The sequence below is a fragment of the Otolemur garnettii genome, unplaced genomic scaffold (assembly GCF_000181295.1).
Source record: "Otolemur garnettii isolate 467f Iridium unplaced genomic scaffold, OtoGar3 scaffold00001, whole genome shotgun sequence".
NCBI classification, from domain to species: domain Eukaryota; kingdom Metazoa; phylum Chordata; class Mammalia; order Primates; family Galagidae; genus Otolemur; species Otolemur garnettii.
The window spans coordinates 28,865,267-28,893,148 of record NW_003852396.1 but is presented as its reverse complement, the minus strand read 5'-3'; the positions used below and the strand labels follow the sequence as shown (position 1 = coordinate 28,893,148).

The window sequence follows — 27,882 nt, the reverse complement described above, 5'->3', positions numbered from 1 at the left end:
CAGGAGGCTCTCCCAATACAAGGCTCAGATTTCTGAAGGCTACCCTTAAAGTTAATAATGATAACAACAGGAACTGATATGCTCACTCAGAAACTGCTGGCATCTTTGTTCCCTCCCTCATCTTACCCTCTGGGCAAATAGACTTCAATAAAATCAGAGTGGAGCAAACACTCTGGGCTATTGCCAGAAGCCCACAAATGGGCAATGGACCCCTGAGCTCCCACCTTTAATTCTACTCTATGTCTCATGTCTCTTTCTTTACTGTTGCTTCTAACTTTATAATTCTTTAGTCCATTGCCACCAGTTTCCACAGGTCTTAATGGACCCTGTTCCCAGGGCAAGACCCCAACAAGAAAAGTTCCAAACTCTTAGTATGGTCTAAGGACCAACTCTGGCTCCTATACATTTAGATGTCCTTTTTCTTCTCTTGCCTGGCCCAGCATTTTACGCACAATGAAAGTCAAACACACAGCTGTTCTGACACACTCCATTTGACTATTCTACTTTCATGCTGTTCAGACTGTCCTCAATGCTTGGATAGGCCTTCCTTTTGCCCTACACTTCACTTTCCTCTCCAAAAAGTCTTCCCTGATCTCTTCCTCTTCAGGGTAGATTGGCTTCCCTTCTGGCTACTCCCATCACTGGTTTTTCTTATAATCTTTATCAAATTACATTTCCCTTTTTCCTCAAATGCCCATCCCCCAATTTGGTAAATCAAGTATCATTCCAGTAAGGACTTCCTGAGTTGTGGTTATCTTTGTGCTTGGGCTGTTACCATCCAAACATGGTAATAGTCTCCCTCTTTCTTTAATCACCAAGCCTTATGGCTAATGCCCTTGGTCTGGCCAAGACAGACCTATCAGCTAACCCCCACTTCCCTGGTGACTCAATCTCCAGTGCAGAAAAAGAACAGTGGACTTCAGACTTAGAAATGGCTTTAATCCAAGTTATGGCATTTCAAACTGTGATTTCAGACAAGTTACTTCCACTCACTGAGCTTCAGATACTTCTCAGATAAAATGGGATAATAATGCTAATAATAAAAACAATTAGTATTGGCTGGGCAAGGTGCTCACACCTATAATCCTAGCACTCTGGAAGGCAAAGGCAGTGGATTGCTTGAGCTCAGGAGTTCAAGGCTAGCCTGAGCAATAGCAAGACCCTGTGTCTACTAAAAAGAGGAAAAACTAGGTAGACCTTGTGATGGATTACTATAGTCCCTGCTACTCAGGAGACAGAGGCAGAGGATCACTTGAATCTAAGGTTTGAGGTTGCTGTGAGTTATGACACCAACCACACCACTCTACCCAGGGCCTCAGAATGAGGCTCTGTCTCAAAACAAAAACGATCACAAAAACAAACCCCACCTATCTAATTAGTATTACTTATTATGTGTCCAGTATTGATGCTAAGCACTTTACATGAGTCCCATCTAATCCTTACAACCCCCTTCATGAGGTAGGTTCTACTATTAGCTTAATTTACAGATGAGAAAACCAACCAGAGAAGCTAATTTACTTGTCCAGGTCATTGTGGTAGACACCACGGGCTGGCTAATTCAGTGCTCATTCATTTCCCACCCCCTTTTCCCTTGTTGGCCTCTACAGACGTCATGCCTAGCAATTTAGTAGCCATCTTAAATCATGAGGGAAAGGAAAGAGTAATGAGGACATTGGTTGTAAAATCACTGACCTAATAAATCAATGCTATCTGCCAATGACCTTCAGACTTTTTTGGTAAGAGAAAAACACACTTCCTGTTTGCCTTTTAATTTAAGCTATTGTTAATCAAATTGTCCAGTAACATCTTCAGGTATTTATAATTTAGTAATCAAATGATGAAGCTGAGATTCAAATGTAGTTCTTAACTACTAAGCTATATGAGAAAAATCTGGCATTGGACTTAATAGGGCAGGGGTAAGTACTAAATGATGAAAATAATTATACATAATAACGTCAGTCACTCAGCCTACTTCCTCAAGACTCCAAGCTCCTTTGGAAGCTCAGATTGTTGGTAACCCAAATTATAACAGAGCTGTTCAGGAACAGTGTTCCCCGCTTTGAACACTGTGCTCAGCCCTCTTGTCTGCATTTCAATTCAGTTCTCCCAGCTCATGGTCCACCCTAAGCAGAGAAGATGAAGGAAAGGTTTGGAGTCTTGGCTCTCTAACCACCCCTACCTATCTCATGGTACTGCAAAGATTCCAGACCTCCTGCCACATAGGCATGAGAAAACACAATTCAATGAACTCAACATAAAACACATATATTGTTACAGCACTTGTGGTGAGGCCAAAGCTGTTTCCTGGCAGACAGACCTTTGGAGATATCAAGAAGTTTTGTAGCTTGAACAAGGCCAAGGACTATTGATTTTTCTGCCTCTTCTCCTACTGAGAGCCGTAATAGCAAAAATCTGATTTAGATACTTAAATTCAAGTACCTTTCCCCACCAACTGAGCAATTTTCAAGTAATCACACTTTTTGACCTTACTCAACATGAGTCCTTTTAAAACCAATTTTGGGGACCAATTATTTAGTTTTCCTAAGATGTGCAAGCAAAAAGACAGAATTGTTGGCCATCCTGCAAGAAACTATAATGTCCATCTCCATGTCTAGGGTTTAGGACTGCCTGCTTACAGACCTCTCAACCTATTTAAGAAGGGGCCAGCCACCTCTCCTGTCATAGGTGACACATTTGTGACAGCTAACAAATGACCTCTATTTCTAAAGCTGTTTTGAACTCAAAGGAATTATGACAGTCATGATGGCAACAGTCTTAGACCAGGTCACCAAAGAAGGAAAACAAGATTATTGAACATTTAATAAATGCCAGGCAACGATGCCTTAATGAATCATCTAGAGAACTCGTAAAAACACAGACTTTGCTGGGAACCACCTCCAGGGCTCCTGATTCAGTGGAAGGGACCCAAGAATGTGCACGTCTTTATCTTTTTTCTCTGTTACCCCAACTAGAGTGCAGTGGCATCATCCCAGCTTACTGCAACAACCTCAAACTCCTGGGCTCAGGTGATCTTCCTGCCTTAGCCTCCCAAGTAGCTGGGGCTACAGGTACCCACCACAACACCTAGCTAATTTTTCTATTTTTAGTAAAGATGGGGTCTCACTGTTACTTAGGCTGGTCCTGAACTCTTAAACTCAAGCAGATCTTCCTGCCTCAGTCAGCAGTCACCCATAAGCTTTGAGTGGAGCCCTAGAAGGAACCTGGTAAACTGTTTCTCTAAGGAGCTTAGCATGGTGGACCAAATGATCCCACAGGTCATCAAGGTGTTCATAGGCTCCCTTCCTCCATATAGAGTGATAATGGACCCTCCTTTGTACCAGAGTTAATTCGGCAAATAAGCAAAGCCTTACATCTAGAATGGAAATGGCATGCATCCTTGGGGGGTTGAGGCAAGAGAATCACTTGAGCCTAAGAGTTTGAGGTTGCTGTGAGCAATGGATGGTGAGACCATTCACAAAGCAATAAAAGAAAAAAATAGGTTACAAGGAAAAAATAGGATAATCAGCTCTGTTTTAGACATAGTAAGTCTGAGCAAAATACAAGACATTCATGGAAGAGATGTCCAGAAGACAGCTACATAAACTAGTGTGAAGCTCATAAGAGCTCCCTAGCCACAGAGCTAGATTCATGAATCATCAGCCTACAGATAGCAGTTGAGGTTAAGAAAGAAGAGAAACTCAAGCAACATCCACTTTTTTTTTCTTAAGGGATGGAGTCTTGCTCACACCAACCAGGCTGGAATGTAGTGGCACAATCATAGCTCACTATAACCTTAAACTCCTGTCCTCAAGGGATCTCCTGCCTCAGTCTCCCAAAGCTAGAATTACAGGTACACACCACCATACCCAGTCACATTTTTATTTATTGTAGAGACAGGTCAGTATGTTACTCAGGCTGGTTGTAATAAACTCCTGGCCTCAAGAAATCCTCCCACTTGGCCTCCCAAAGTGTTGGGATCACAGGCAAAACACCCTGCCAGTGTCAACCTTTAATGGGTAAGCTGAGGAAGAAAAGCCTGAAAGGAAACAGATTCAGGAACATTTGGAGAAGAAGAAAGGTAAAACAAACAGAAATTATCAAACAAAAAAAATTATGGTCAATAAAATTCAGGGAGTCAACAAAAAGCAAGGAAAGCTTGCTTCAAGAAGGGAAGGGTTAGGGGTGTTAAATGATATAGAGGTGCCAAATTAGGCTGAAAAGGGTCTACTGGACTTAACAACAAGCAGATTATTCATAACCAGAGTGAGAATAATAAGAATTCTTTTTAGAGGCTCTTCTTCAACTATAGGTGAGAAAGTAATTAAGTGACCTGAGAGGTCTCTTCTGACCAGAGGCTATCAGCTTGAACTTTAAAGGAGGTTTTGCTCGAGCGGTTTCAGAAATCAGAATCCATTTCCCGGGCTTATCTGAGATCCTAATCACTGTGGTGTCCCCGATACAATGATGCAGGCTAGAGCAGTAAAAGTGCTTAGTTTGTAACTTAGAAAATCTGGGGTTACTTGGGACTATTTTATACAGTGTGACCTTGAGGAAGCTGATCCCATCATTTCATCTGGAAAATAAGGGCTATCTCCTAGAGTTGTTATTAAAAACAAACACAAGGGGCTCGGTGCCCGTAGCACAGTGGTTATGGTGTCAGCCACATACACTGAGGGTGGTGGGTTCGAACCTGGCCTGGGCCAGCTAAATAACAATGCCAACTGCAACAAAAGAATGGCTGGGCGTTGTGGCAGGCACCTGTGGTTCCAGCTACTTGGGAGGCTGAGGCAAGAGAATCACTGGAGCCAGGAGGTTACTGTAGCTGTGACGCCATGGCACTCTACCAAGAGTGACCGACGATGACGTTGTGAGACTCTGTCTCAAAACAGCAACAAAAACACACAAGGGAGCCTGACAGTGGTGGCTCATGCCTGTAATCCTATAATCTTACTCTGGGAGGCCCAGGTGAGTGGATTACCTGAACTCAGGAGTTCAAGACCAGCTAAAGTGAGACCAGGCGTTGTGGTGGGCACTTGTAGTCCCAGCTACTCGGGAGGTTGAGGCAAGAGAATCACTTGAGCCTAAGAATGTGAGGTTACTGTGAGCTATGATGCCATAGCACTCTACCCAGGGCATCAAAGTGAGACACTATCTCAAAAAAAAAAAAAGAATACAAGGAAGAAAAAACCCATAAAAGTTCTTTGCAAAGAATAAACAAAGTATAAACGTCAGCTAATCTTAAAACCTCCAGTAGATGATCCTTATGAAGGAGAGTGAATTGGGTAGGGCTTGGGTCACTGAAGAGACTGGGACTACAGGTACCTGCCACAATGCCCAGCTATTTTTAGAGACGGGGTCTTGCTCAGGCTGATCTCGAACTCCTGAGCTCAGCCTCCCAGAGTGCTGGGACAATTTCCTAACCTTTTAACCTGAGGATCATATCTTTTGTGGAAGGATCTGTAGCATTTGGACCTATGTTTAATATTGAACAAAACCAGGAAATTACCATGAGTCAGAGAAAGAACATCTGAATTGGTATTGGCTAGCAGAGAAGTGGGAAGTGGCCAGGATAGGACATAGGGGAGAAACTATTGCTTTTTATTCTGTGGTAGAGAGACAATGAATACACAGACCTAGAATATGGAGACCTAGGTTCTAGATTCAACTCCAATATGTACTAAAAAACAATCTTTTCACCTATAAAATGATGAGTTAATTTAAGGGTTTAATCTGTTCTCACATTTCAGAATTCTTTTCTGGGGCGGTGCCTGTGGCTCAAAGGGGTAGGGCGCTGGCCCCATATGACGGAGGTGGCAGGTTCAAACCCAGCCCTGGCCAAAAACTTCAAAAAAAAAAAAAAGAATTCTTTTCTAATTTGTTTTGGAGACTTCATCAAAAGTGACTGGCTACTGTTACATTTATTATTCCTGGCTGTCTTGTGAAAAAGGTATTTCTAATTCCTTTTCATAAATTTATTTCCACAGATGATACACTGAAGCCCAGAAAACTTGCCAACCTATCTGATGTCATATAGTTCTTTAAGTAGCAGAATGGGGTCTATAACGTAAGTCACTAACTCTGTATATCATATTATTTCCTTATAGAGGTATACTCACTGCTGTGCTTTATTACATCATATCTTTTGTTGGAGTATTTGTGGCATTTGGATCTATGTTGGTTATCAACTAAAACCAGGAAATTCCCAGGAGTCAGAATTGGTATGGACCAGCAGAGGAGTGTGAGTGGGGTACAGAGCTAAAAGCTTTACAAATGTTTTCATTGATCTGCAAAGCAATCATCTGTATAGGTCATTATCTCATTTTACAATTGAGAAAACTGAAATTCAGAAAAGGTTAAATAAGTGAACCAAGGTCCCACAGCTAATCAGTGGAGCCCAGATTTGTTAAGTCTCCAAAACCTGCCCTCTTTCCAGAACATATACCAGACCCCCTAAGTGATGCTTGTATAGTAATATCATTAGAACATTTGAAGAAAAGAGAATTAGAAAAAAGGAAAGAAAAAAGAATAATACTTAGGTTAGAGTATATTTCAAATTTCTATCAGAGAAACCTTTATGAGCCCTATGAAAAAAGAAATGCCCCAGTCTAAAAAATGCCCACTGTCATGGTGAATCTAGGTAAAGGGTATTCCAGTGTTCAATGTACAAAATGCATTTATTTCTCACAGTTCTGGAGGCTGGAAGTCTAAGATCAGGGTGTCAGCACTGTCAGGTTTTAGTAAGGACTCTCTTCGTGGCTTGCAGATACCAGCCTTCTTGCTATGTCCCCATATAAAAGAAAAGAGGTATCTCAGTGCGTGAAGTTCAAGTGGCTAAGGCGCCAGCCACATACACCTAAGGTGGAGGGTTCGAATCTAGCCTGGGCCTGCCAAACAACAATGATGGCTGCAACCAAAAAATAGCCAGGTATTGTGGCGGGCGCCTGTAGTCCCAGCTACTTGGGAGGCTGAGGCAGGAGACTCACTTGAGCCCAGGAGTTGGAGGTTGCTGTGAGCTGTGATGCCATAGCACTCTACTCAGGGGGATAGCTTGAGGCTCTGTCTCAAAAATAAAAAATAAAAATAAAAAAAAAATAAAGAGGTATACTCATTGCTTTGCATTATAACATCATATCTTTTGTTGGGGTGTGGCATTCACAAGACAGCACTAATGTTTCTTCCTCTAATCTCATCCCATGAGGCCCTCCCCTTGTGACTTCATCTAAACCTACAATGGCTCCATCTCCCCAGTTACCATCCCACTGAGGGTTAGGGCTTTTATATACAAAATTTGGGGGGAATATATTCAGTTCATAAAAGAACAGTAGAACCTCCATAGTTGACCACCTGTGTACACTGACCACCTCAAGTTGACCTAATTTTCATGGACTGGGTATGCACCACACATATGTTTCAATACAATAGGCCTAGTTCCTTATATTAACCACTTCTATATGTTGACCAGTTTGTTACAGTCCCTTGGGTGGCCAATACAGAAGTTCTACTGTATATGGCATATTACATTCTCTAAATCCACTTTTCCAGGATGTGCAAGATGCTAGTTAAAATCATGTCATAGGATTACTGCAAGTGAAAAGATAGATACTGTCTGCAAAATACTAGGCTCAGTTTTTAGCATACAGCAAGTACTCAGTGAAGTAGCTTTAAAAAGAAGAAAGAGAGAAAAGACTATCAAGTGGCTAGGAGATAGTGACTTACTATAATAAATTGTATTACAAAGCTATATTTTATTTCCCATCTTAAGACTTAGGAGATAATTTCAAAGCAGGAGTGTTTCTGACTTCTCTGTTCCCTCTGGTCACCATCCCATTGCTTCTGAAACAGACAATACCACAAATGACTATACCTCCTCCTCTTCTGCCCCACTGAACCTACTCTTAAACTGCTAGTCAGTAAGAGGCTTCTTAGCTCTTTAAAGGGAAGGTTCTCTAGCACTAAAAACTGCAAAGACAACCTTCTCTCTTAGTTTATCACTGGGAACAGTGAAAAGAACACATATTCTAAGACAGATTAGCTTGCTACAACACAAGCACATATGCTCTGAAAATCATAAAGACCTGAGTTCAAATCTTTTTTTTTTGATCTGTGATTTTTATTTTTAATTATGTTATGATCACACATAAATTTAAAATTTGTGTATAACTCTTCTATTTTAATCCACGTAATGAGTTGGCAAAAGCACCATTACCAATCACACACATACAGTTGTTATATAGTTTTACGTGTTTCTGAAGAGTTGTTGAAAGACAATCCCAAATTATTGGGATTGTCCCTAACTTAGTCTGACTTAGGTAGTAAATAATTCAAAAGTTTAATTTGCCATTTCTTGACTTTTAAAAGCACGACCTTATAGAGTGTCTATAAAATAAGAGAAATTTTAAATATTCTTTATTTGACATTACACATAAACCACACTAAAATGCCTTTCGATAACTAAAAGGCAGCATTTTAGTTGACCCAAGGAAATTAGATTGGCATAATAAAGACGAAAAGTACAAAGTAAACACTGCTACCTTCTCTCCAGCCCAATGAACACCAGTTAAAACATCAGTGAGTCTTGCTCGATTATGAGACAGTGAGGGGATTTCCCCAGTATTTAATTATATTGACATAATCAGTCATATAAATCTTAGTATAAAACCAGTCTTCAATAGGCTTTGGGATGGCAATTTACTACCTTTGTGAAAAGGTAAACATCACTATTAAATCTGAAGATATCTTTAGAAATGGAAAACAGTGATAGCACTTACTGAACTGGAATCACTATCAAAATCCAAAAAACCAATCTTACTCATTTTAACCACAAGCCAGTCTTAGTTAAACCGGGACGGTCCAACCAAAATATTCTGTCACTCATTTATGATCTGAATTCTGGAAATGAGACAAATCAAATTATGGTACACATAAGCAATGGCCAACTATTACTCATTTGTAGCTTTTTTGAGATAAGCTATCAAGTCTGCCCTTTCTCCCTTCTTCTTAATGCCAGCGAAGATCATTTTTGTTCCAGGGATGTACTTCTTGAGATTCTCCAAATACTCCATCAGTGTATCCTCTCCCCACGTTATACCTTTGTTCTTATTGGCATCTGTGTAAGAGAAGCCAGCAGCCTGACCTGTCTTCCTCCCAAAGAGACCATGGAGATTTGGCCCAGTAGTGTGCTTGCCTCCTTTTTCCACAGTAGGCACCAGGCACACTTCTGAACAAAAATCTTCTTGCCTTTCTCAATATCACCCATATTTAATTCACTCTTTGGTTGCTGACAGTACCAAAGTTCCAAGCTGAAAGCCAGACATCCTGCTCTCTTCTGAGTTCAAATCTTTCCTCATCCTTTAGACTCTTATGTACACAGGCCAACCACATTACCTGAATTAAATTACCACAGTTTTGTTATCTGTAATAGAGACAGAGTACCATACAGTTTATAATTAATAAGATTATAATTAACATACAGGGCTTGGCATGCTCTTACCAAATGGTAATTCTTTTTATATAACCACCGCTATTACTAACAATAACAAATGTTTACTCTAATACACGATATTTGGCATTTGTTTTCAACTTATTTCACTTGGATTTTCCATTTTCATCAGTATAAAAGATGAAAATCTGCCTATTGAACAATACCTAGAAAAGCTGGATAAAGTATAACAAATATTTTACTTGTAGGCAGAGTTGAGATTTGAAGAATGAAAAATAAATCCCTGGTGGTCAAAACTGAAAAGGAATCTAAAAATCAGGAAGTCTTGCTTTTTATAGACAACAGGGGTAGGAGATAGGCTGTGAGCCTTAGAGAGGCCAAGAACTGGCACTCAAATTTCCCTACATCAATCTGGACCCTCAGAAGAAGTCTTTTTGTCAGTTTTTTTTAATTAACCCAAAAGTACAGAGATACAACAGAGAAGCTTGGGTTAAAAAAGAAAATGGCTCTCTGTGTAAAGTTTGAATTTATACTACTTGTGTAGAGTTTATACTACCTGTATGGTTCTAGAATCTTCAGCAGGGAAATTAACTTAAAACATAGTTGTTGGGCTCGGTGCCTATAGCTCAGCCGGCTAAGGCGCCAGCCACGTACACCTAAGGTGGCGGGTTCGAGTCCCCAGCCTGGACCCGCCAAACAACAATGACGGCTGCAACCAAAAAATAGCCGGGCATTGTGGCGGGCGCCTGTGGTCCCAGTTACATGGGAGGCAGAGGCAGGAGACTCGCTTGAGCCCAGGAGTTGGAGGTTGCTGTGAGCTGTAATGCCACGGTACTCTACCCAGGGGGACAGCTTGAGGCTCTGTCTCAAAAAAAAAAAAAAAAAATAGTTGTTGGCCTGCGATGCCATGTCTGCGGCCCCGACCCAGGGCTTCATCAGAGCCGGGATGCTACGTCTCCGGCCCTGGCCCTGGCCCATTCAATTGTCTAGACATGGACCTCTGCACCAGCTTAATCAGGGTAGGTCTCATTCAGGTCTCAGGTGCTGAAGCACCTTAGAAGTCATAGTCAATATTAGTAGGAGCGATCATCTCAGCAGCAGTCTTATTAGGGGAGCGCCAATCAGGTGTTCTCCAAGCAAGAGGCGGAGCCATACACTGAGGCTGGCGGGTTCAAACCCTGCCCGGGCCTGTTAAAACAACAATGACAACTGCAACAAAAAAAACAGCTAGGCATTGTGGCAGGTGCCTGTAGTCCCAGCTACTTGGGAGGTGGAGGCAAGAGAATCTCTTAAGCCCAAAAGTTTGAGGTTGCTATGAGCTCAGCTTGAGACACTGTCTCAATAAATAAATAAATAAATAAATAAATAAAAAAGAGGAGCCAAAGAACGAACACCCTGCTAACTTCTCCTGAAGCAATAGTAATCTTCTAGCTGCCTATGCCACAGGTGCTGAGACTGCTAACCAATGACGTACATACTTTTGTGCTCTCATGCATCTCACTAATGAGAGCCAATGATGTTAAATCCCTTCCCCAATCCCTTATTGCCAAAGTATTTCTCACAGGTGCTTCCTACACATAGTTCTAGATCTGTCAGTCTCTTTCTCTGGGCTGTGTACTCTGCTCACACCTGTGGAGCCTGTTCACATCAAATGACCAGAGTCCATGAATTCTCTGCTCTGATACCATTCAGCCTCCCCCTCTCCCAGCTTTCTATTCTTTGAAAACAGTAAGAATAATCTAAGAGTTCCAGCGCAACATGTTCTACCACGGAACAGTAAGAATAATCTAAGAGTTCCAGCGCAACATGTTCTACCATGGAACAGTAAGAATAATCCAGAGTTCCAGTGCAACATGTCTACCATGGAATTTTTCCACAACATGGACAAGAGAACTTCTCCTGCATCAGTTTTTACTAGAGTTGACCACCTGTCATGCCTGGAACAGGGATCATACCCAAATTGCTCTTAGCTACAATAATCATGAAGTTCACATCTGTAAGAAAAATGGGGGAGGCGCCTGTGGCTCAAAGGAATAGGGCAGCCAGCCCTATATGCCGGAGGTGGCCAGTTCAAACCCAGCCCCAAAAACTGAAAAAGAAAGGAAGAAAAATGGGAGCCAGTGGGTGAGAGCTCATGAACTCGAGGAGCACAAGGGACATGTCACAGGTATTGACTAGATCCCAAAAGCAACTGCATTGGCACTTGCAGGGTATACTGCAATGCCTATGTCTATAATTAGAAAAATGGTGTCTGAAAGCCAATCCTGGTGATCCTGAGAATTAATTGCACAGCCACTTTTGTGAAGTGGTCCCCCCTTGGAGAACAAATTTGCTGTGGAAGTGGAGCACGACTCATTTTTGTTTTGTTACTTTGAGTCTGAAAATGACTGGTGGGTAAGCAAGCACATTAAAAAGCCAATTTGCTCCACAGTCCTTAGCTTGGATTGGTATCCCAACAATGTTTTGCTGGCAGCGGGATCATATGACTTCAAATGCAGTGTTTTACACTTATATTAAAGAAGTGGATGAAAAGCCGGTCAGACCTGGGGTAGGAAGACACCTCTTGGTCAGCTCATATAAGAGTTTGGGGAAGTGGCGCAGGCAACTGGGTCCATGGGGTCAGCTTCTCTGCCAGTGCGAGCCACCTGGCCTACATCAGTCATGACAGCATAGTAACTGTTGCTGTTGCCTCAAAAAGTGTACAAGTCTCAACTCTGAAAACAGAGTTCCTGCCACTCCTGAATGTTATCATTTGTCTTATAGAATAGTGTTGCAGCTGCTGCCATGACTGCTGCCCAATGCTCTTTAACTATGATGGCCTGAGGCTGCTTAAGCTTTAAGTCCAAGTTAGACATTCCAAAACAGATCATCCAGCGCAACATGGACAAGAGAGCCATAACTGAGGACCACAATGCAGCCTTGGAGATGCTGCATCAGAATAGGATCACTCAAGTGTCTATTTAAAAGCAGCAGCGATTTTTTTATCTTTGGCTATTTCATTCCATGCTTGCCCAAAGTTTTCTTTAAGTAGTTTATTATGGAGATTAAGTCACACTAACTTAAAGAAAAGGGTGAGGGAGATATGTAAATTTGTCCACCAGAAAATTAAATTCAAATACTAAAAAAAATTCCACAGTTCTAGGCTGGTAATAGTCCTTGGTGATTAGTAGAAACAAAAAAAAAAATCCTCCCTCCCTGTAAAGAGGTATCTAACCTGCAGCCCATGGGCCACATGGAAATTATGTGAGGATTTTTTTGTTATTTGTGACGGTGGAGATTATACTTTTTTCCCCCCTCTTATACTATTGTTAGTGTTTTTGTATGTAAAGTGTGACCCAAGACAACTCTTCTTCTTCTGATGTACAGAGAAGCCAAAAAAGTTGGACACCTCCTAGATAATATTTTAGTTTATCAAAGAAATTAGGTTTAGGGAAGTTGAGCAAGTTGTCCAAAGTCACCCAGCTACTTTCTGACAGAGCTGTATTTAAACTTGGTGGTTGTTCATTCAATCAAAATATATTACCAAGTTTTACTATATGCCTAACAGAGACAAGTTCTGTTCCCTTTTCAGTACATAACACTGTCTAATCTTTGTGCAAGTCAATAGATATATGCAACTGTTCTCTTCCTTCTCCAGTTTAGCAATTCATTGAGAATGAAAGCAGCCAAGATCACTGCAAATAGGAAACCAAAGCCAGGCAGGATTCCCCTGGGCTCTGTCTGCTAAAGCAGCTTCAGTCCCCTCTAGCAAAGAACTCAGGGTGCTGAAATAACTTGAACTGAGAAAGTGAAAAGCAAAAAGCTCAAAAAAGGGCTTGGCGCCTGTGGCTCAGGCGGCTAAGGAGCCAGCCACATACACCTAAGGTGGCGGGTTCGAATCCCTAGCCCGGGCCCGCCAAACAACAATGATGGCTGCAACCAAAAAATAGCCAGGCGTTGTGGCGGGCACCTGTAGTCCCAGCTACTTGGGAGGCTGAGGCAGGAGACTCGCTTGAGCCCAGGAGTTGGAGGTTGCTGTGAGTGTGATGCCATGGCACTCTACCCAGGGGGATAGCTTGAGGCTCCGTCTCAAAAAAAAAAAAAAAGATAAGAAAAGTAAAAGAAAAGCAACAAGTTTCTGAGATAGTAAGGTATGGACTACTGCTCCATGGGTCTTTGTTATTAGAAATTAACTTTATTAGAATAAATACACAATAGAAGTTCAAACAAGAAATATTTATTTTTAACTTTAAATAATAAGGACAATGAAACTATTGTGATAAACACAAACATGAAACTGAAAGTTAGAGATAATAACTACAGCTGAATTGGGTTCAACCTCCAATATATTTCTTCTTTTTAAATGATTTTTTTTTTTTTTGAGACAGGGTCTCACTATGTGGCCCTCAGTAGTGTGCTATGGCATCACAGCTCAGAGCAACCTCAAATTCTTGGGCTTAAGCGATTCTCTTGCCTCAGCCTCCCAAACACCTGGGACTACAGGCGCCCACCACAATACCTAGTTATTTTTTGTTGCAGTTGTCATTGTTGCCTTAGCTGGCCTGGGCCAGTTTCAAACCTGCCAGCGGGTATATGCGGCTGGTGCTGTAACCATTGTGCCATGAGCGCCGAGCTGAAATTTTTAAAATAATTTTTATCTCTTTGATTCCTTTGGGTTTTTTCTTTTTTCTTTCTTTTTTCTTAGAGACACAGTCTTACTCTGTCGCCCTCAGTAGAGTGCTGTGGTGTCACAGCTCACAGAAACATCCAGCTCTTGGGCTTAGGCGATTCTCTTGCCTCAGCCTCCCAAGTAGCTGGGACTATAGGTGCCTGCCACAACATGCAGCTATTTTTTGTTGCAATTTGGCTGGGGCAGGGTTTGAAGCTACCACCCTTAGTATATGGGGCCAGCACCCTACTCACTGAGCCACAGGTGCTGCCCTCCTTTGGGGTTTTTTTCATTTGCTCATTTAGGAGAGATAGGGCCCAATATACTTCTGCGTGCTGATTTAGTTGCATAGTACTGAGAAAATCATGATTTAAAAACATAAGCAGACTTGGCGCCTGTGGCTCAAGTGGCTAAGGTGCCAGCCACATACGCCTAAGGTGGCGGGTTCGAATCCAGGCCGGGCCCGCCAAAACCACAATGACGGCTGCAAACAAAAAATAGCCAGGCGTTGTGGTGGGTGCCTGTGGTCCCAGCTACTTGGGAGGCTGAGGCAGGAGACTCACTTGAGCCCAGGAGTTGGAGGTTGTTGTGAGCTGTGATGCCAAGGCACTCTACCCAGGGGGATACCTTGAGGCTCTGTCTCAAAAAAAAAAAACAAAAAACCATAAGCAGCTATAAATAATAGCAATTGAAAAAAAAATGCATTCTTCAAAGCTTAAGGTAACACACTGATCCCCTTAAATGAATGTGTGTTTTATAAAAATAGTTCTCTGTATTTTTAAAAACTCAAATCAAGGATTCTCTTCCTAGTGTTATTATAAAAACAAAGTTTGGAAACAACCAGTTAATGGAGTCTCTGAGATCCCTCTACTCTCAGGAGGCTATGCAGTACACAGCCAAGTACAGGAGGAAGAGAAAATGGTACATTCCGCATCTTCCCTCCACTGCCAATGACTCTCTTCTGGGGCAAAATTCTCCCATCCCCTTACCTCCAATCCCACCACCAAAATTTTAATTCACTTTTCAAACCTCCTATCCCATTTATCCCCTTTTCCACTCTTCACTCCAATCAAACTCAAGTATTACCTACATTCTGTATAGTCAAGAATTGGCCTTTTCTTGCCTCTATGTGTTTATTTATACTGTTACTTCTACCTTGATTTATACTTGTCAATATTTTTGAAGGCTTATGACGTGTTAAGCACCATGTGAGATAATTTACATAAGTTTCTCATTCACTTCCATCGCCATACATCCTATGTGCTTTTATTTATTTGTAAATAATAATAACTGTTATTAAGCACTTACTTTGTGCCACGTATTATTTGCTGAGGGACTTATACTAGCTCATGTAATTCTTACAGCAGCCTTGTGAACTAAGATAACAGGACTGCCCTCATTTTACACATGAGAACCCCCAGGCTCTGGGACACTAGAAAACTTGCCTAAAGTCAAGACAGAGAATGGTTTCTGGAAAAGCAGGGTTCAGGGTTGAGTTCTTAAGGAAAAAGGTGAAGTTGTCAGATGAAATGGCATTCCACACAAAATGACAATTTATATAAAGGCAGAAGTAGGAAACGGCTTGGTATGTGGTTCAAAAAGATTAACTTTCAGAATCATCAGACCTGGCTTCAAATATCTAATTTCGTTTTGCTTTGTGGCTTCTATGATTCTTTCACGTATGAAATGGTGATAAGCTACACAGTGCAGAACTGCTTTAAGGTTAAAGTGAGATAAGGTATGTGAAAGCACCCAGCACAGACCAGACCCATGGTAAATACTCAATAAATAATTGTTACCTCCTTTCTTCCATACTAGGTAAAAATTCAATGAACCTTAGTTTCAAAAATGTCATTTCCAACTCTGCTATACCCCAGACATCTTTTCCAAGTTCTTAAGCTTTGCTAGGACTTTTGGAAGTATAATATGTACCTCCTAAAGTATTCTTTAGGTGTTTTATACACAAAAAGTCATCGGCAAGTTATTTGGTAAAATCCTGAACCACCATTTCTCAAAATGACAGCCATTCTCACATCACTCACCCGTGTAAGCCATGTTCTTAGGGTTGCCATAAGGAGCCCCAGGCTGCACGGGGCTGTAAACAGGGTTCATTGTGGAAGACTGAGGATCCTACAGAAAAAAAATGAAACAGCATTGGTTATAGATTGTTCATTCTCTCAGACATCAGCTTCTCCTCTGTAATCTTCAGTTTATGCTTAAAAGTATATAACGGTATAGCAGAAAAAGGACTAAACAAAAAGCCCATTTATTTATATTTGGCCCTATGCTAAATATTTTCCCCACTTTACAGATGAAGATCCAGGATAGCAGAGAAGTTATATAATTTGCCTAATGTTAACTCAGGCATTGGTTCTCAGTTTAATGTTAGTCCCTTTATCCCACAGATAGCTCTCATACTAGCATACTGTGTGGCACTGGCCAAGTCATTTTCTGCTATCTGGACTTCAGTGTTCTGATATAAAATGAATTAGTTTAAAATCTCTGAGGTCCTTTCTATTAGTTAACTGATGTTGCTAGTCTAAGAGCAGCATCAGTTCACTCCCTGATGGAACCTGGGTGCCTGGTAATGAGCATATAGATTGCTGGAAGAAACAGCAGCAATTATCTCACCTGCCCCTTGTACCTGCAGAGGACAAGATACTAGTTACCAACAGCTTTAAAAAAAAAAAAAAAAACCACAGGAATTTGTTGCTATTGATCATCTAAATGCAAACAATGAAACACCGCCAGTATTGCTCTTCAAATTTATTCAAGGGAAAGAAATAAACTTGGAAATTTGTGTGCAGTAAGTATCATGTTCTGCTAATTACCTTAATGAAGCACATTCTCCATTCTGATTAATGGAAAATCTGTCATTAAGCTCTATCAGCCAGCCAATTTATCCCATCTTGTTTATGGAACCATTTCTTACACATAGGTTGACAAACATTTGAAAACATGTCTCCAAATATATTATTTACACTTCATAAAAATCAAACAATTCCCTCTTAACTAGGTTCACATGACAGATGGGTAATTTTTTAGGTCATTAACTTCTCCTGTAGCACTTCAGGATAGGAAACAAGTCAAATGTTGAAGGCAGGAGGTGAACAGCCGGCTTGATAACAACTGCTCTGTGATTAATTAGGAATGAGAGGTGGAGGAAAGGTAGGCTCCTAAGGAGAAGCTGGGGTCATCAGACAGGCAAATTGGGAAATGCCACTGATCAATTTCAGAGGCTAGAACTTCCTGAAATGTACGCAATGTGCAGCCCTGGAAAACTAAAGCAACATGCTAGATAAAACTACCTTCAAACTACAAACTAAAACTAAAACAACTTAAAGATGAAAGTTAAAAGAGGTATATATAGAAAGGGTGCCTGAAAAAATGTATACATGTTTTAAGTGACGTTATCTATGTATTCCTTTTCCAAGTTGAATTGAAGGTACCATTACTAGTCAAGTGTACCTAGACATGTTACACACATCCATTTTACCTACACTTGGTACACTTTGGGAATAGTTGATTTTACTTTCTTTCTTTCTTTTTGAGACAGAGTTTCAATATGTTGCCCTCAGTAGAGTGCCGTGCATCAAAGCTGACAGCAACCTCAAACTCTTGGGCTTAAGTGATTCTCTTGCCTCAATCTCCCAAGTAGCTGGGACTATAGGTACCTGCCACAATGCACAGCTATTTTTTTTTTTTTGGTAGATGCCATTGTTGTATGGCATGCCTGGGCCAGGTTGAACCTGCCAATCCCGGTGTACGTGGCCAGCACCCTAACTACTGAGCTACAGGCACTGAGCCTTGATTTGACTTTCAACAAGATCTTTTAAAATGTGGGTATAGTGGCATCCCCTGTATTTCAGTTCAACTTAAGGGAGAAAAGTGTTCCCAGAGCTAGAGTTATCTAAAAGTATACTCAAGTAATACTCTCTCCCTAAACATTCTCTTCAAAGGGTACTGAGAGAATTAAGAGAGATCACACTCTATAAAAGAAAGTGACATGAAGATATACAGGATGATGTGACAACAGTAATAGAGAAGGTTGCTTATACACTTTCCCTGCTGTGATCTCTCTTCTACCCAACAAGTTCTCTAGCTAGTAAGTCAGGGTAAAGAAGTCTGTTAAAATGCTGTCATGGGCTGGGCATGGTGGTTCATGCCTGTAATCTTAACACTTTGGGAGGCCAAGGTGGGAGGATCATTTGAGGCCAGGAGTTCCAGACCAGCCTGAGCAACAGCAAGACCCCATCTCTACTAAAAATAGAAATATTAGCCAGCATGGTGACACATATCAGTTCCACTTACTCGGGAGGCTGAGGTAGGAGGATCACTGGAGCCCAGGAGTGGAGGTTAAAATGAGTTATGATGATGCCACTGCACTCTAGCTAGGGCAACAGAATTATATCCTGTCTTTGAAAAAAAAAATACTGCTATGGTTTGAATATGTCCCCCGAAAAGCATGTGTTGGAAACTTAATAACCATCGTAAGAGGTGGAACCTTTAAGGAATCTGACCTCATGAACAGATTAATGTCATTATCTTGAGAGGATGTTTATTATAAAAGGGCAAGTTCAGACTCCTCCTGTTCTCTCTTCCCCTCTATTTGCCCTTTCACTCTTCCACCATAGGATGATGCAGCAAGAAGACACTTACCAGATGCTAGCACATTAATATTAGACTTCTGAGCCTCCAAAACCATAAGCTGATAAATTTCTGTTCATTATAAACTGCCCAGTGTGTGATATTCTGTTAATAGCAGCACAAAATGAACTGAAATGAGCACTAAGAAGCACCACTGGCCCTGTAAACATTTGAGCACTCTCCTACTGAGAAAACACTCTGTGTTACTGATTGGACCAAGTACAAAATTGCTTTTCATAATCAAAGAAACTCATCAGCTTTGAAACTTGTCTCCTGCTGCTCCAAAGTGAGAGTCTCCTCTACAAGAGGAGATTTCGGGTAGGGCAGCACTTAACAGTATCAATTCCTATCCCAACTAATGACTGACAGAAATGAGATCTGCCAGGCGTTCAAAATTTGGAGTAGTAACATGACAATCACTTTTGGGAAGCTGCTTGAAGGAAAACAGGGTTTCTAGTTTCTAAGAAGGTCAACCTTTTATAACAGGTTCTATATACTGTTAATAGTTTCAGAGACAAATCCTGGAACTAACACATACCTTCTGTAAGACCACAACCTTTCGGAAACAGTTTCTTCTAACTTCAAAATGGAAAAGATAGGGTCTCGCTCTGTCACCTAGGCTAGAATGAAGTGGCACAATTATAATTTATTGTAGCCTTGAACTCTGAGGTTCAAGTAATCCTCCTGCTTTGGCTTCCCAAAGTGTTGGGATTACAGGCTTGAGCCATCATACCCAGCCCCAATGTGTTTTTTAATGATAGGTCTATTGAGTTATAATTTACGTACAGTAAAATTTACCCTTTTAGGTAGAAAGTTGTATGGGCCATGAAAAATGTATTTAGTGAGACACAGTGGCTCATGCCTATAATCCGAGTACCTCAAGAGCCCAAGAAGGGAGGACCACTAGGGCCCAGAAGACCACTAGGGACCACTAGGGCCTTGAGATCAGCCTGAGCTACATATCAAGACCCCATTTCTACAAACAATAAAAGAAATTAGCCAGGCTAATGACGCTTGCCTATAGTCCCAACCACTTAGGAGGCTGAGGCAGGAGGATCACTTGAAGCTAGGAGTTTGAGATTACAATGAGCTACGATTATGCCATTGCAATGCAGCCTATAATGCAGCCTAGGCGACAGATTGAGACCCTGTCACTTAAAGAAAAATAAGTAAAAGAAGAAAAGAGAAAAAAATGTATTCAGCATACAAACATCACCACAATCAAGATATAAAGTATTTTCATCACTCTAAAAAGTTCTCCTATACCACTGTAGTCAATACTCTCCCCCTTCTTTAAAAGCCTTGGGAATAAAATCTGGACGCCTTGATGTTGTATACAAGATCCTTTATGCTCTCCTGGGACTGTACTCAGGAATCCATATATTTAAATTCTCTAGGAGACTTTGTAATCCAGTTAGAAAACCATGTCTTAGATTTTCTTTCCTAAATGCCATTTCTTTCACATAAACTTGATAAAAGAATTGAGATACAGGAATGAACAAGAACAACAAAAATTCCTGCTTGCAGTCTAGTTGGGAAGGGTGAAAAAAGACAGACTTTTTAAAAAATGAAATCTATTGGGTGGCACCTGTGGCTCAAAGGAGTAGGGCACTGGCCCCATATGCCAGAGGTGGCGGGTTCAAACCCAGCCCCGGCCAAAAACTGCAAATAAATAAATAAATAAATAAAAGAATAAAAATAAAGAAATCTATTGTACATCAGATGGCAATTAATGCTATAAAGAAATCCACTGAGGGTCAGTAGGCAGTGCCAAGGGTAGGGTTATAATTTTAAATAAGATGGTCATAGAAAGTATCATTGACATCTGAGAAAAGACCTGAACAAGTTGAAGGCTCAAACTATGCAGGTCTCTGAGAGGACTTTGTCCATATAAAGGAAACAGCAAATGCAAATGCCATGAAATAGAAGCGCATCTGAGAAATAGCCTGTAGGCCACTTTAGCTGACAGGCAATAGAGATCAAATCATGGAGGGCCTTTTAACACTACATATAGGACTTTGCTACATTTCTAAATGAGATGGGGAGCCACTAGAATGTTTTGAGCAAAAAGAAGAGGGGCACTACCTGTGGCTCAGTGGGTAGGGTGCTAGCCCATATACTGAGGGTGGTGGGTTCAAACCTGGCCCAGGCGTTATGGTGTGTGTCTGTAGTCCCAGCTACTAGGGAAGCTGAGGCAAGAGAATTGCCTAAGCCCAGTAATTGGAGGTTGCTGTGAGCTGTGACACCATAGCACTGTACCGAAGGCAACATAGTGAGACTCTGTCTGAAAAAAAAAAAAGTGACATGACTTCATTTCATTTGAAGAGCATTACTCTGACCCAAGTTATACTGAGATCAGACAGCAGGAAAGCAAGAGAAGTAGGGCAATCAGTCAGGAGGTCATAGAAATAAGTCCACATGAAAGGTAACGGTAGGTGAACTAGGGTGGTACTAGGACTGGTGGTGGTAGATACATTTTAAAGACCAAGCTGAGAGAAATTACTAATGGACTGAAATTGGGTATGAGAGGAAGAAAGATATCAAGGATGACTCCAAGGTTTGAGAAACTGGAACAATAAAAATGCCATTTACTGGAATAAGAACTATGAGTAAGGAGCAGGTTTGGGGCAAAGAACATGAATTTGGATTTGGACTGAAATTGGAGATGCCTAAGAGCTCTGCTTAGAAAAACACTTGATACACAATAAATACTCTGTAATAGTTAACTATTAGCACTATTATAAATACTACCACTACTAGCAGCAGCTATCATTTATTGAACACTTACTATGTGACAGGTACTATGCTAGGGACTTATCAAGTCCCTGTAAGTCTTATTTTTATTGCATCCCAGATAAGTAAACTTAAGCCTAAAGAAATGAAGTGATAAGCCCAAGATCTCATAACTACAAAGAAAAAGTTGATTTCAAACCCAGATCTGTCTGATTCCAAAGTCCCAAGCTTCTTCCATTGTACTGGATGAGTGTCCCAGTCTCCTAGCCCAGCACTAGATTCTCCTCTGGAACAGCAGGAGTTGAATCCTCCTTCAGGGCACAGGGGCCCAAGTGCTCTGCTTGGACCCTAATAGAGCCCACATGGAGGCAGTTCACATCTACCACAGTACCTGGCAGCTGCTGAGTCCCTGCTGGACACACACAAGCAGTTACACAAGAGTTAACACCCTGTCTGATTTCTATTCTTGTGAGCTGCCTAGAATCTTAGCTGCCATATGCTACCCATGCGACATGTCTTTTTTTTTTTAAACACAGAGTCTCACTCTGTCTCCCTGGGTAGAGTGCTGTGGTGTCACAGCTTACAACCTCGAACTCTTTTTTTTTTTCTTTTTGAGACGGAGCCTCAAACTATCCCCCTGGGTAGAGTGCCGTGGCATCACAGCTCACAGCAACCTCCAACTCCTGGGCTCAAGCGAGTCTCCTGCCTCAGCCTCCCAAGTAGCTGGGACCACAGGCGCCCGCCACAATGCCTGGCCATTTTTTGGTTGCAGCCATCATTGTTGTTTGGCGGGCCCAGGCTGGGGATTCGAACCCACCACCTTAGGTGTATGTGGCTGGCGCCTTAGCTGCTTGAGCCACAGGCGCCGAGCCCAACCTCGAACTCTTAGACTGAAGCAATCCTCTTGCCTCAGTCTTCCAAGTGGCTGGGACTACAAATTTCTGCCACAATGCACGGCTAGTTTTTTTCTATTTTTAGTAGAGACGGAGACCTGCTCTTGCTCAGGCTGGGCTTAAACTCCTGAACTCAGGCAATCCACCCACTTCGGCTTTCCTGAGTGCTAGGATTACAGGAGTGAGCCACCACGCCCAGCCTCATGTAACCTAATTTCACTTTGAAAGACAAATCTAGGGATACCAAATGTGCAGGTCCTGCCTACCTATTTCTCCACAGGCAAGTATGGAGGTGCCTTGGCTCCCTGGGAATGAACTGCAGTAAGTTTACACTTCTTGTGCCAGTAAATACAACACTGCAGTGGCTTCTCATCTCATTCAGAATAAAATTCAAAGTTCTTATAAAAGCCTACGAGGCTTTTTATGATCTGGCTTTGCATGCCTATCTTTCCAGTTACAATTTCTGACCTTTTTCTTTTTCTTTTTTTTTTTGAGAGAAAGTCTCAAGCTGTCGCCCTGGATAGAGTGCTATAGTGTCACAGCTCACAGCAACCTCAAACTCTTGGGCTTAAGTGGTTCTCTTGCCTCAGCCTCCCAAGTAGCTACAATGCTCAGCTATTTTGTTGTTGTTGCAGTTGTCATGGTTGTTTTAGCTGGCCAAGTTTGAACCTGTCACCCTCGGTGTATGTGGCTGGCACCGTGCCAATTGAGGTACAGGTGCTGCTAACAATTTCCAACCTTATTCCCTTGTTTTCTCCACTTCAATCACAATGACCTCATTATTTCCTAAGTATGTCATGTATGCTTGTGCCTCAGGGTCTTTGCACTTGCTCTTTTTCACACCTGGAATACCCTTCTCATAGATTATCAAAAATGACACGCTCCCTCACTTCTTTCACATCTCTACTCAAATGTCACGTTATCAGAAATGCCTTCCTTAACTAGCCTGTTTAAAGAAGCTCTTCCATAGGCTGCTATTCTCTGTCTTCTCATTTAGCTTTGCTTTCTCTTTTAATACCTGTCTTAGTTCATTTCATGCTGCTATAACAGAGTAGCCAAGGCTGGGTCATTTATAATGAACAGAAATTTATTTCTCACAGTTCTGGAAGCTGGAAAGTCCAAGATCAAGGGGCCAGCATTTGGCACGGGCCTTCCTGCCTCATTATCCTATGGCAGAAGGTGGAATAGCAAGAGAAAGAACTTACTCTTAAAAGCCTTTTAAATATGTATCTTTTTTAGAGACAGAGTATGGGTATATTGCCCAGGCTGGAGTGCAGTAGCTATTCAGAGGTGCTATCATTGTGCACCACAGCCTTGAACTCCTGTGCTCAAATAATCTCCTGCCTCAGCCTCCCAGACAGATGGGATTACAGGCTCATGCCACTGTATCCACTGTATCCTTTCTACAAAGGCATTGAGCCCACCCACAGGGAAAAGTCCCTTATGGCCTAATCACCTCTTAAAGGCCCCACTTCCCAATACTGTTATCTTTTTTTTTATTCTCTCCCCCATTAAAGTAAGTTTTGTGAGACTAAGGATTCTGTTTGTCTTGTATCCTCAGTGTGCATAATACTACTCAGTACACAACAGATATTAAATAGTAGTTGAATAAACAATGAACCATCCTTTATGCTTCTCCAAAAGAAAACTGAAAAAATCTTCAAGGTGCTTGGCATTTCTTGCCATATTCCAATGGGTCCACATCTCTCCAGCATCGACTTCCAATGCCCAGAGAAACGGGAGGCTCATCTTGGGCAAAATAAGCAATGGTGACCCTAGCAGTGGCACAAAGTGTATCAGAGAAAACACAGGTGCTATTGACTTCCTTCCTAGGGAAGCTAGTTTTCGCTTCCAGACTTTTACCTGCTGTCTTGCTAATGGCTTGCTGGCTGCTCTCAAAACACCATTTCTTTAGAAAATAGCAACAAGGCTTGGCGCCTGTGGCTCAAGTGGCTAAGGCGCCAGCCACATACACCTAAGGTAGCAGGTTTGAATCCAGGCTGGGCCTGCCAAACAACAATGACAGCTGCAACCAAAAAATAGCTGTGTGTTGTGGCGGGTGCCTGTGGTCCCAGCTACTTGGGAGGCTGAGGCAGGAGACTCACTTGAGGCCAGGAGTTGGAGGTTGCTGTGAGCTTTGATGCCACGGCACTCTACCCAGGGGGACAGCTTGAGGCTCTGTCTCAAAAAAACAAAACAAAACAAAACAAAATAGCAACAAAATCTATGACCATAAAATGACAGGAAAAAAAGCCCACAGACTGGCTTGGCACCTATAGCACAGTGGTTACAGCGCCAGCGGAGGCTGGAGGGTTCAGCCTGGGCCAGCTGAACAACAGTGACAACTACAACAACAACAAAAAATAACCGGGTGTTGTGGTGGGCACCTACAGTCCCAACTACTCAGGAAGCTGAGGCAAGAGAGTCACTTAAGCCCCAGAGTATGAGGTTGCTGTGAGCTGTGACGCCACAGCACTCTAACTAGGGCAACATAGTGAGACTCTGTCTCAAAAAAAAAAAAGCCCACAGATTAAAAATAAATATTTGGAAGTACCATTTGCACAGTGTTTATTTGCAAGCTACTTTGGAATTTAAACATTTTTCCATTTACATAGTGCTTTATAGTTTATAATAAGATTTTAATCATTATCTCATTTGATCCTTTGAGGTAAGCAATTTAAAAGATTATTAATTTCATTTGATAGATAAAAAAATTAAAGCCTAAGAGTTTAATGCCTTCTGAGATAGACACTGTAGGGAAGGGAGAAAGACAGGGTCTGCTCAAAAGAGGTTATTGTATAGCTGGGAATTTTACCAATTACATAAAAATAAAAATCTCGGCTTGGTGCCAGTAGCTCAGTGAGTAGGGTGCCGGCCATATACACCAAGGCTGGTGGGTTTGAGACCAGCCCGGGCCTACTAAACAATAATGACAAGTGCAACCAAAAAAAAAAAAAAAATAGCCAGGCGTTGTAGTGGGTGCCTATAATCCCAGCTACTTAGGAGACTGAGGCAAGAGAATTGCTTAAGCCCAAGAGTTTGAGGTTGCTATGAACTATGATATCACAGCACTCTACCCAGAGTGACACAGTGAGACTCTGTCTCAAATAAATAAATAAATAAAATAAAAATCTCGAGATTAACAGAAGACCGAACTCCTGGAACAACCAAAGTGCTTGGCAAACCATCTTCTAAAAAAGCAAAAATAAAACTGGATGAAAGGGTCAAAACCAACCATTTCATGTCTTTGAGAATTGACAACAGTTAACATCAAGGTGAGAAATATTTATTCAAGAAAAACTACAGGCTCGGCACCTGTGGCTCAAGCGGCTAAGGCGCCAGCCACATACACCTAAGGTGGCGGGTTCGAATCCCCAGCCCGGACCCGCCAAACAACAATAATGGCTGCAACCAAAAAATAGCCGGGCGTTGTGGCGGGCGCCTGTGGTCCCAGCTACTTGGGAGGCTGAGGCGGGAGACCCGCTTGAGCCCAGGAGTTGGAGGTTGCTGTGAGCTGTGATGCCATGGCACTCTACCCAGGGGGATAGCTTGAGGCTCCGTCTAAAAAAAAAAAAAAATTACGAAACCATATTAAGAACTGAGAGTCCATGGCATTGTAGCCTGGGCCTGCCCCTATTCCCCAAACCCCAACTCCCTGGGGTTAATTCTACTAGGACAGGATAGACAGGGAAAAAGGACTACTGCTACCAGAGTGGGATGATTCAGTTTGAAGCTGAGCATAGAAAATCTCATGCCCAGAGTCATTGTGAAAAACAACAGTGGGACAATCTGGGAACAATAGCAAACAATCCAGGATGGCCACTACTATAGCTCTTCTGAGGTCACAGTACTATTTGGGGCAGGCAACAGACCTGCAGATAAGCTACAAATTTAAAAGGGAGTTCTAGGGAACAAAACAACCATGGGTCTTGATAAGCTTTCATGAGATTCCCTAGTGGCCTATAAGGCTTCACACTTGCTAAGGAAAAACTCCAGAGGGTCCTCCTATCTACTGACCCTGGGTGACTATAAAGCCTTAAACATATCAAACTCAAATCTAGAGCAGAATTGTAAATTGCCTGAACTTTGAATGCATTCTTCAAAACACAAACAGATTCATCAGCAAAGGGTAGAAGTCTTCCTGACATAATGTTTAAGCACAACCCCTCACTAAATACCAGGGGACCACTAATTTATAACAACCCAGGTGATCTTTAGGAGGCCAAATTTAAAAATTAAAACAAGAATTAAAAAATACACCACAGACATCAGCTACACAAAGAGCAAGGAGATATTCTACGGAAGAGTCTAAGCAAGTTACTAAACATAAAATCTCAGCAACAATAACCCCTCCTAGTGGGGGGAAATCTGACTTAAGAGTTGCTACAATATATTATCTAAAATATGTAGTTGGTGGTAGAGTACCATAGCATCATAGTTCACAGCAACCTCAGACTCCTGGGCTCAAGCTACCTCTTGCTTCAGTCTCCCAAGTAGCTAGGACTACCGGCACCCACCACAATGCCTGGCTAGTTTTTCTGTTTTTAGTAGAGACAGGGTCTTGCTCTTGCTCAGGCTGGTCTTGAACTCCTGAGCTCAAGTAATCCACCCACCCCAGCCTCCCAGAGTGCTAGGATTACAAGCGTGAGCCACCATGCCCAGCTTAAAATATGTAGTTTCAACAACAAAGAAATAATGAAATACACACACACACAAATGCAGTATGTTCCATTTATGAGAAGAAGAAAACAATGGATTCTGTGTCTGAAGGGGCCCAGATGTTGTAATCAGCAAATATTTACTTCAAAGTAGCTATTATAAATGTTAAAAGAACTAAAGAAAACCATATTTAAAGAATTAAAGTTACATATGATAATGACTCATCAAATAGAAAATATCAAAAGAATGAAATTATAAAAATAAGAAGAACCAAATGGAAACTGTATTGCGAAATGAATCATTCAAGAGGGGCTCAATAGCAAATCCAAGCTGACAGAAATAATAATCACTGAACTTGAAGATCGATTGCTTAAATAATTTGAAAAATAAAAGAAAAAAAAATGGAGAAATATACATTCCCAGAGACCTATGGGAACTATCAAATAAAGAAAAATGCGAAGTCCTAGATAGAGAAGTAAGGAAAAAAACTGAAGATATAATGGCCCCAAACTCTCCAAATTTGATTAAAATAAGGAAAACAAACATTAAACTATACATACAAGGAAAACAATGAACTACAAGTTAGATAAACACAAAAAAGATCTACACCTGGATACATCATAGTAAAGTTAAAAAAAGAAATTCCAGGCTTGGCACCTGTGGCTCAAGCAGCTAAGGCACCAGCCACGTACACCTGAGTTGGTGGGTTCGAATCCAGCCCGGGCCCGCCAAACAACAGTGACAGCTGCAACCAAAAAATAGTCGGGCATTGTGGCGGGTGCCTGTAATCCCAGCTACTTGGGAGGTGGAGGCAGGAGACTCGCTTGAGCCCAGGAGTTGGAGGTTACTGTGAGCTGTGATGC

At 41.7% G+C, this 27,882-nt stretch overlaps 1 protein-coding gene and 1 pseudogene across 1 annotated transcript in view; one reads left to right on the top strand and one right to left on the bottom strand.

Annotated features, from left to right (window-relative positions):
* Positions 1 to 27,882, bottom strand: part of FAM168A (family with sequence similarity 168 member A) — a 209,902-nt gene that overhangs the window by 59,165 nt on the left and 122,855 nt on the right. The window contains exon 2 of the mRNA XM_003780915.2: positions 16,130 to 16,217. Coding sequence (XP_003780963.1) covers positions 16,130 to 16,199 — 70 coding nt within the window. The 5' untranslated portion in view covers positions 16,200 to 16,217. The remainder of the gene's footprint in view (positions 1 to 16,129; positions 16,218 to 27,882) is intronic.
* Positions 11,373 to 12,403, top strand: LOC100965651 (annotated as a pseudogene).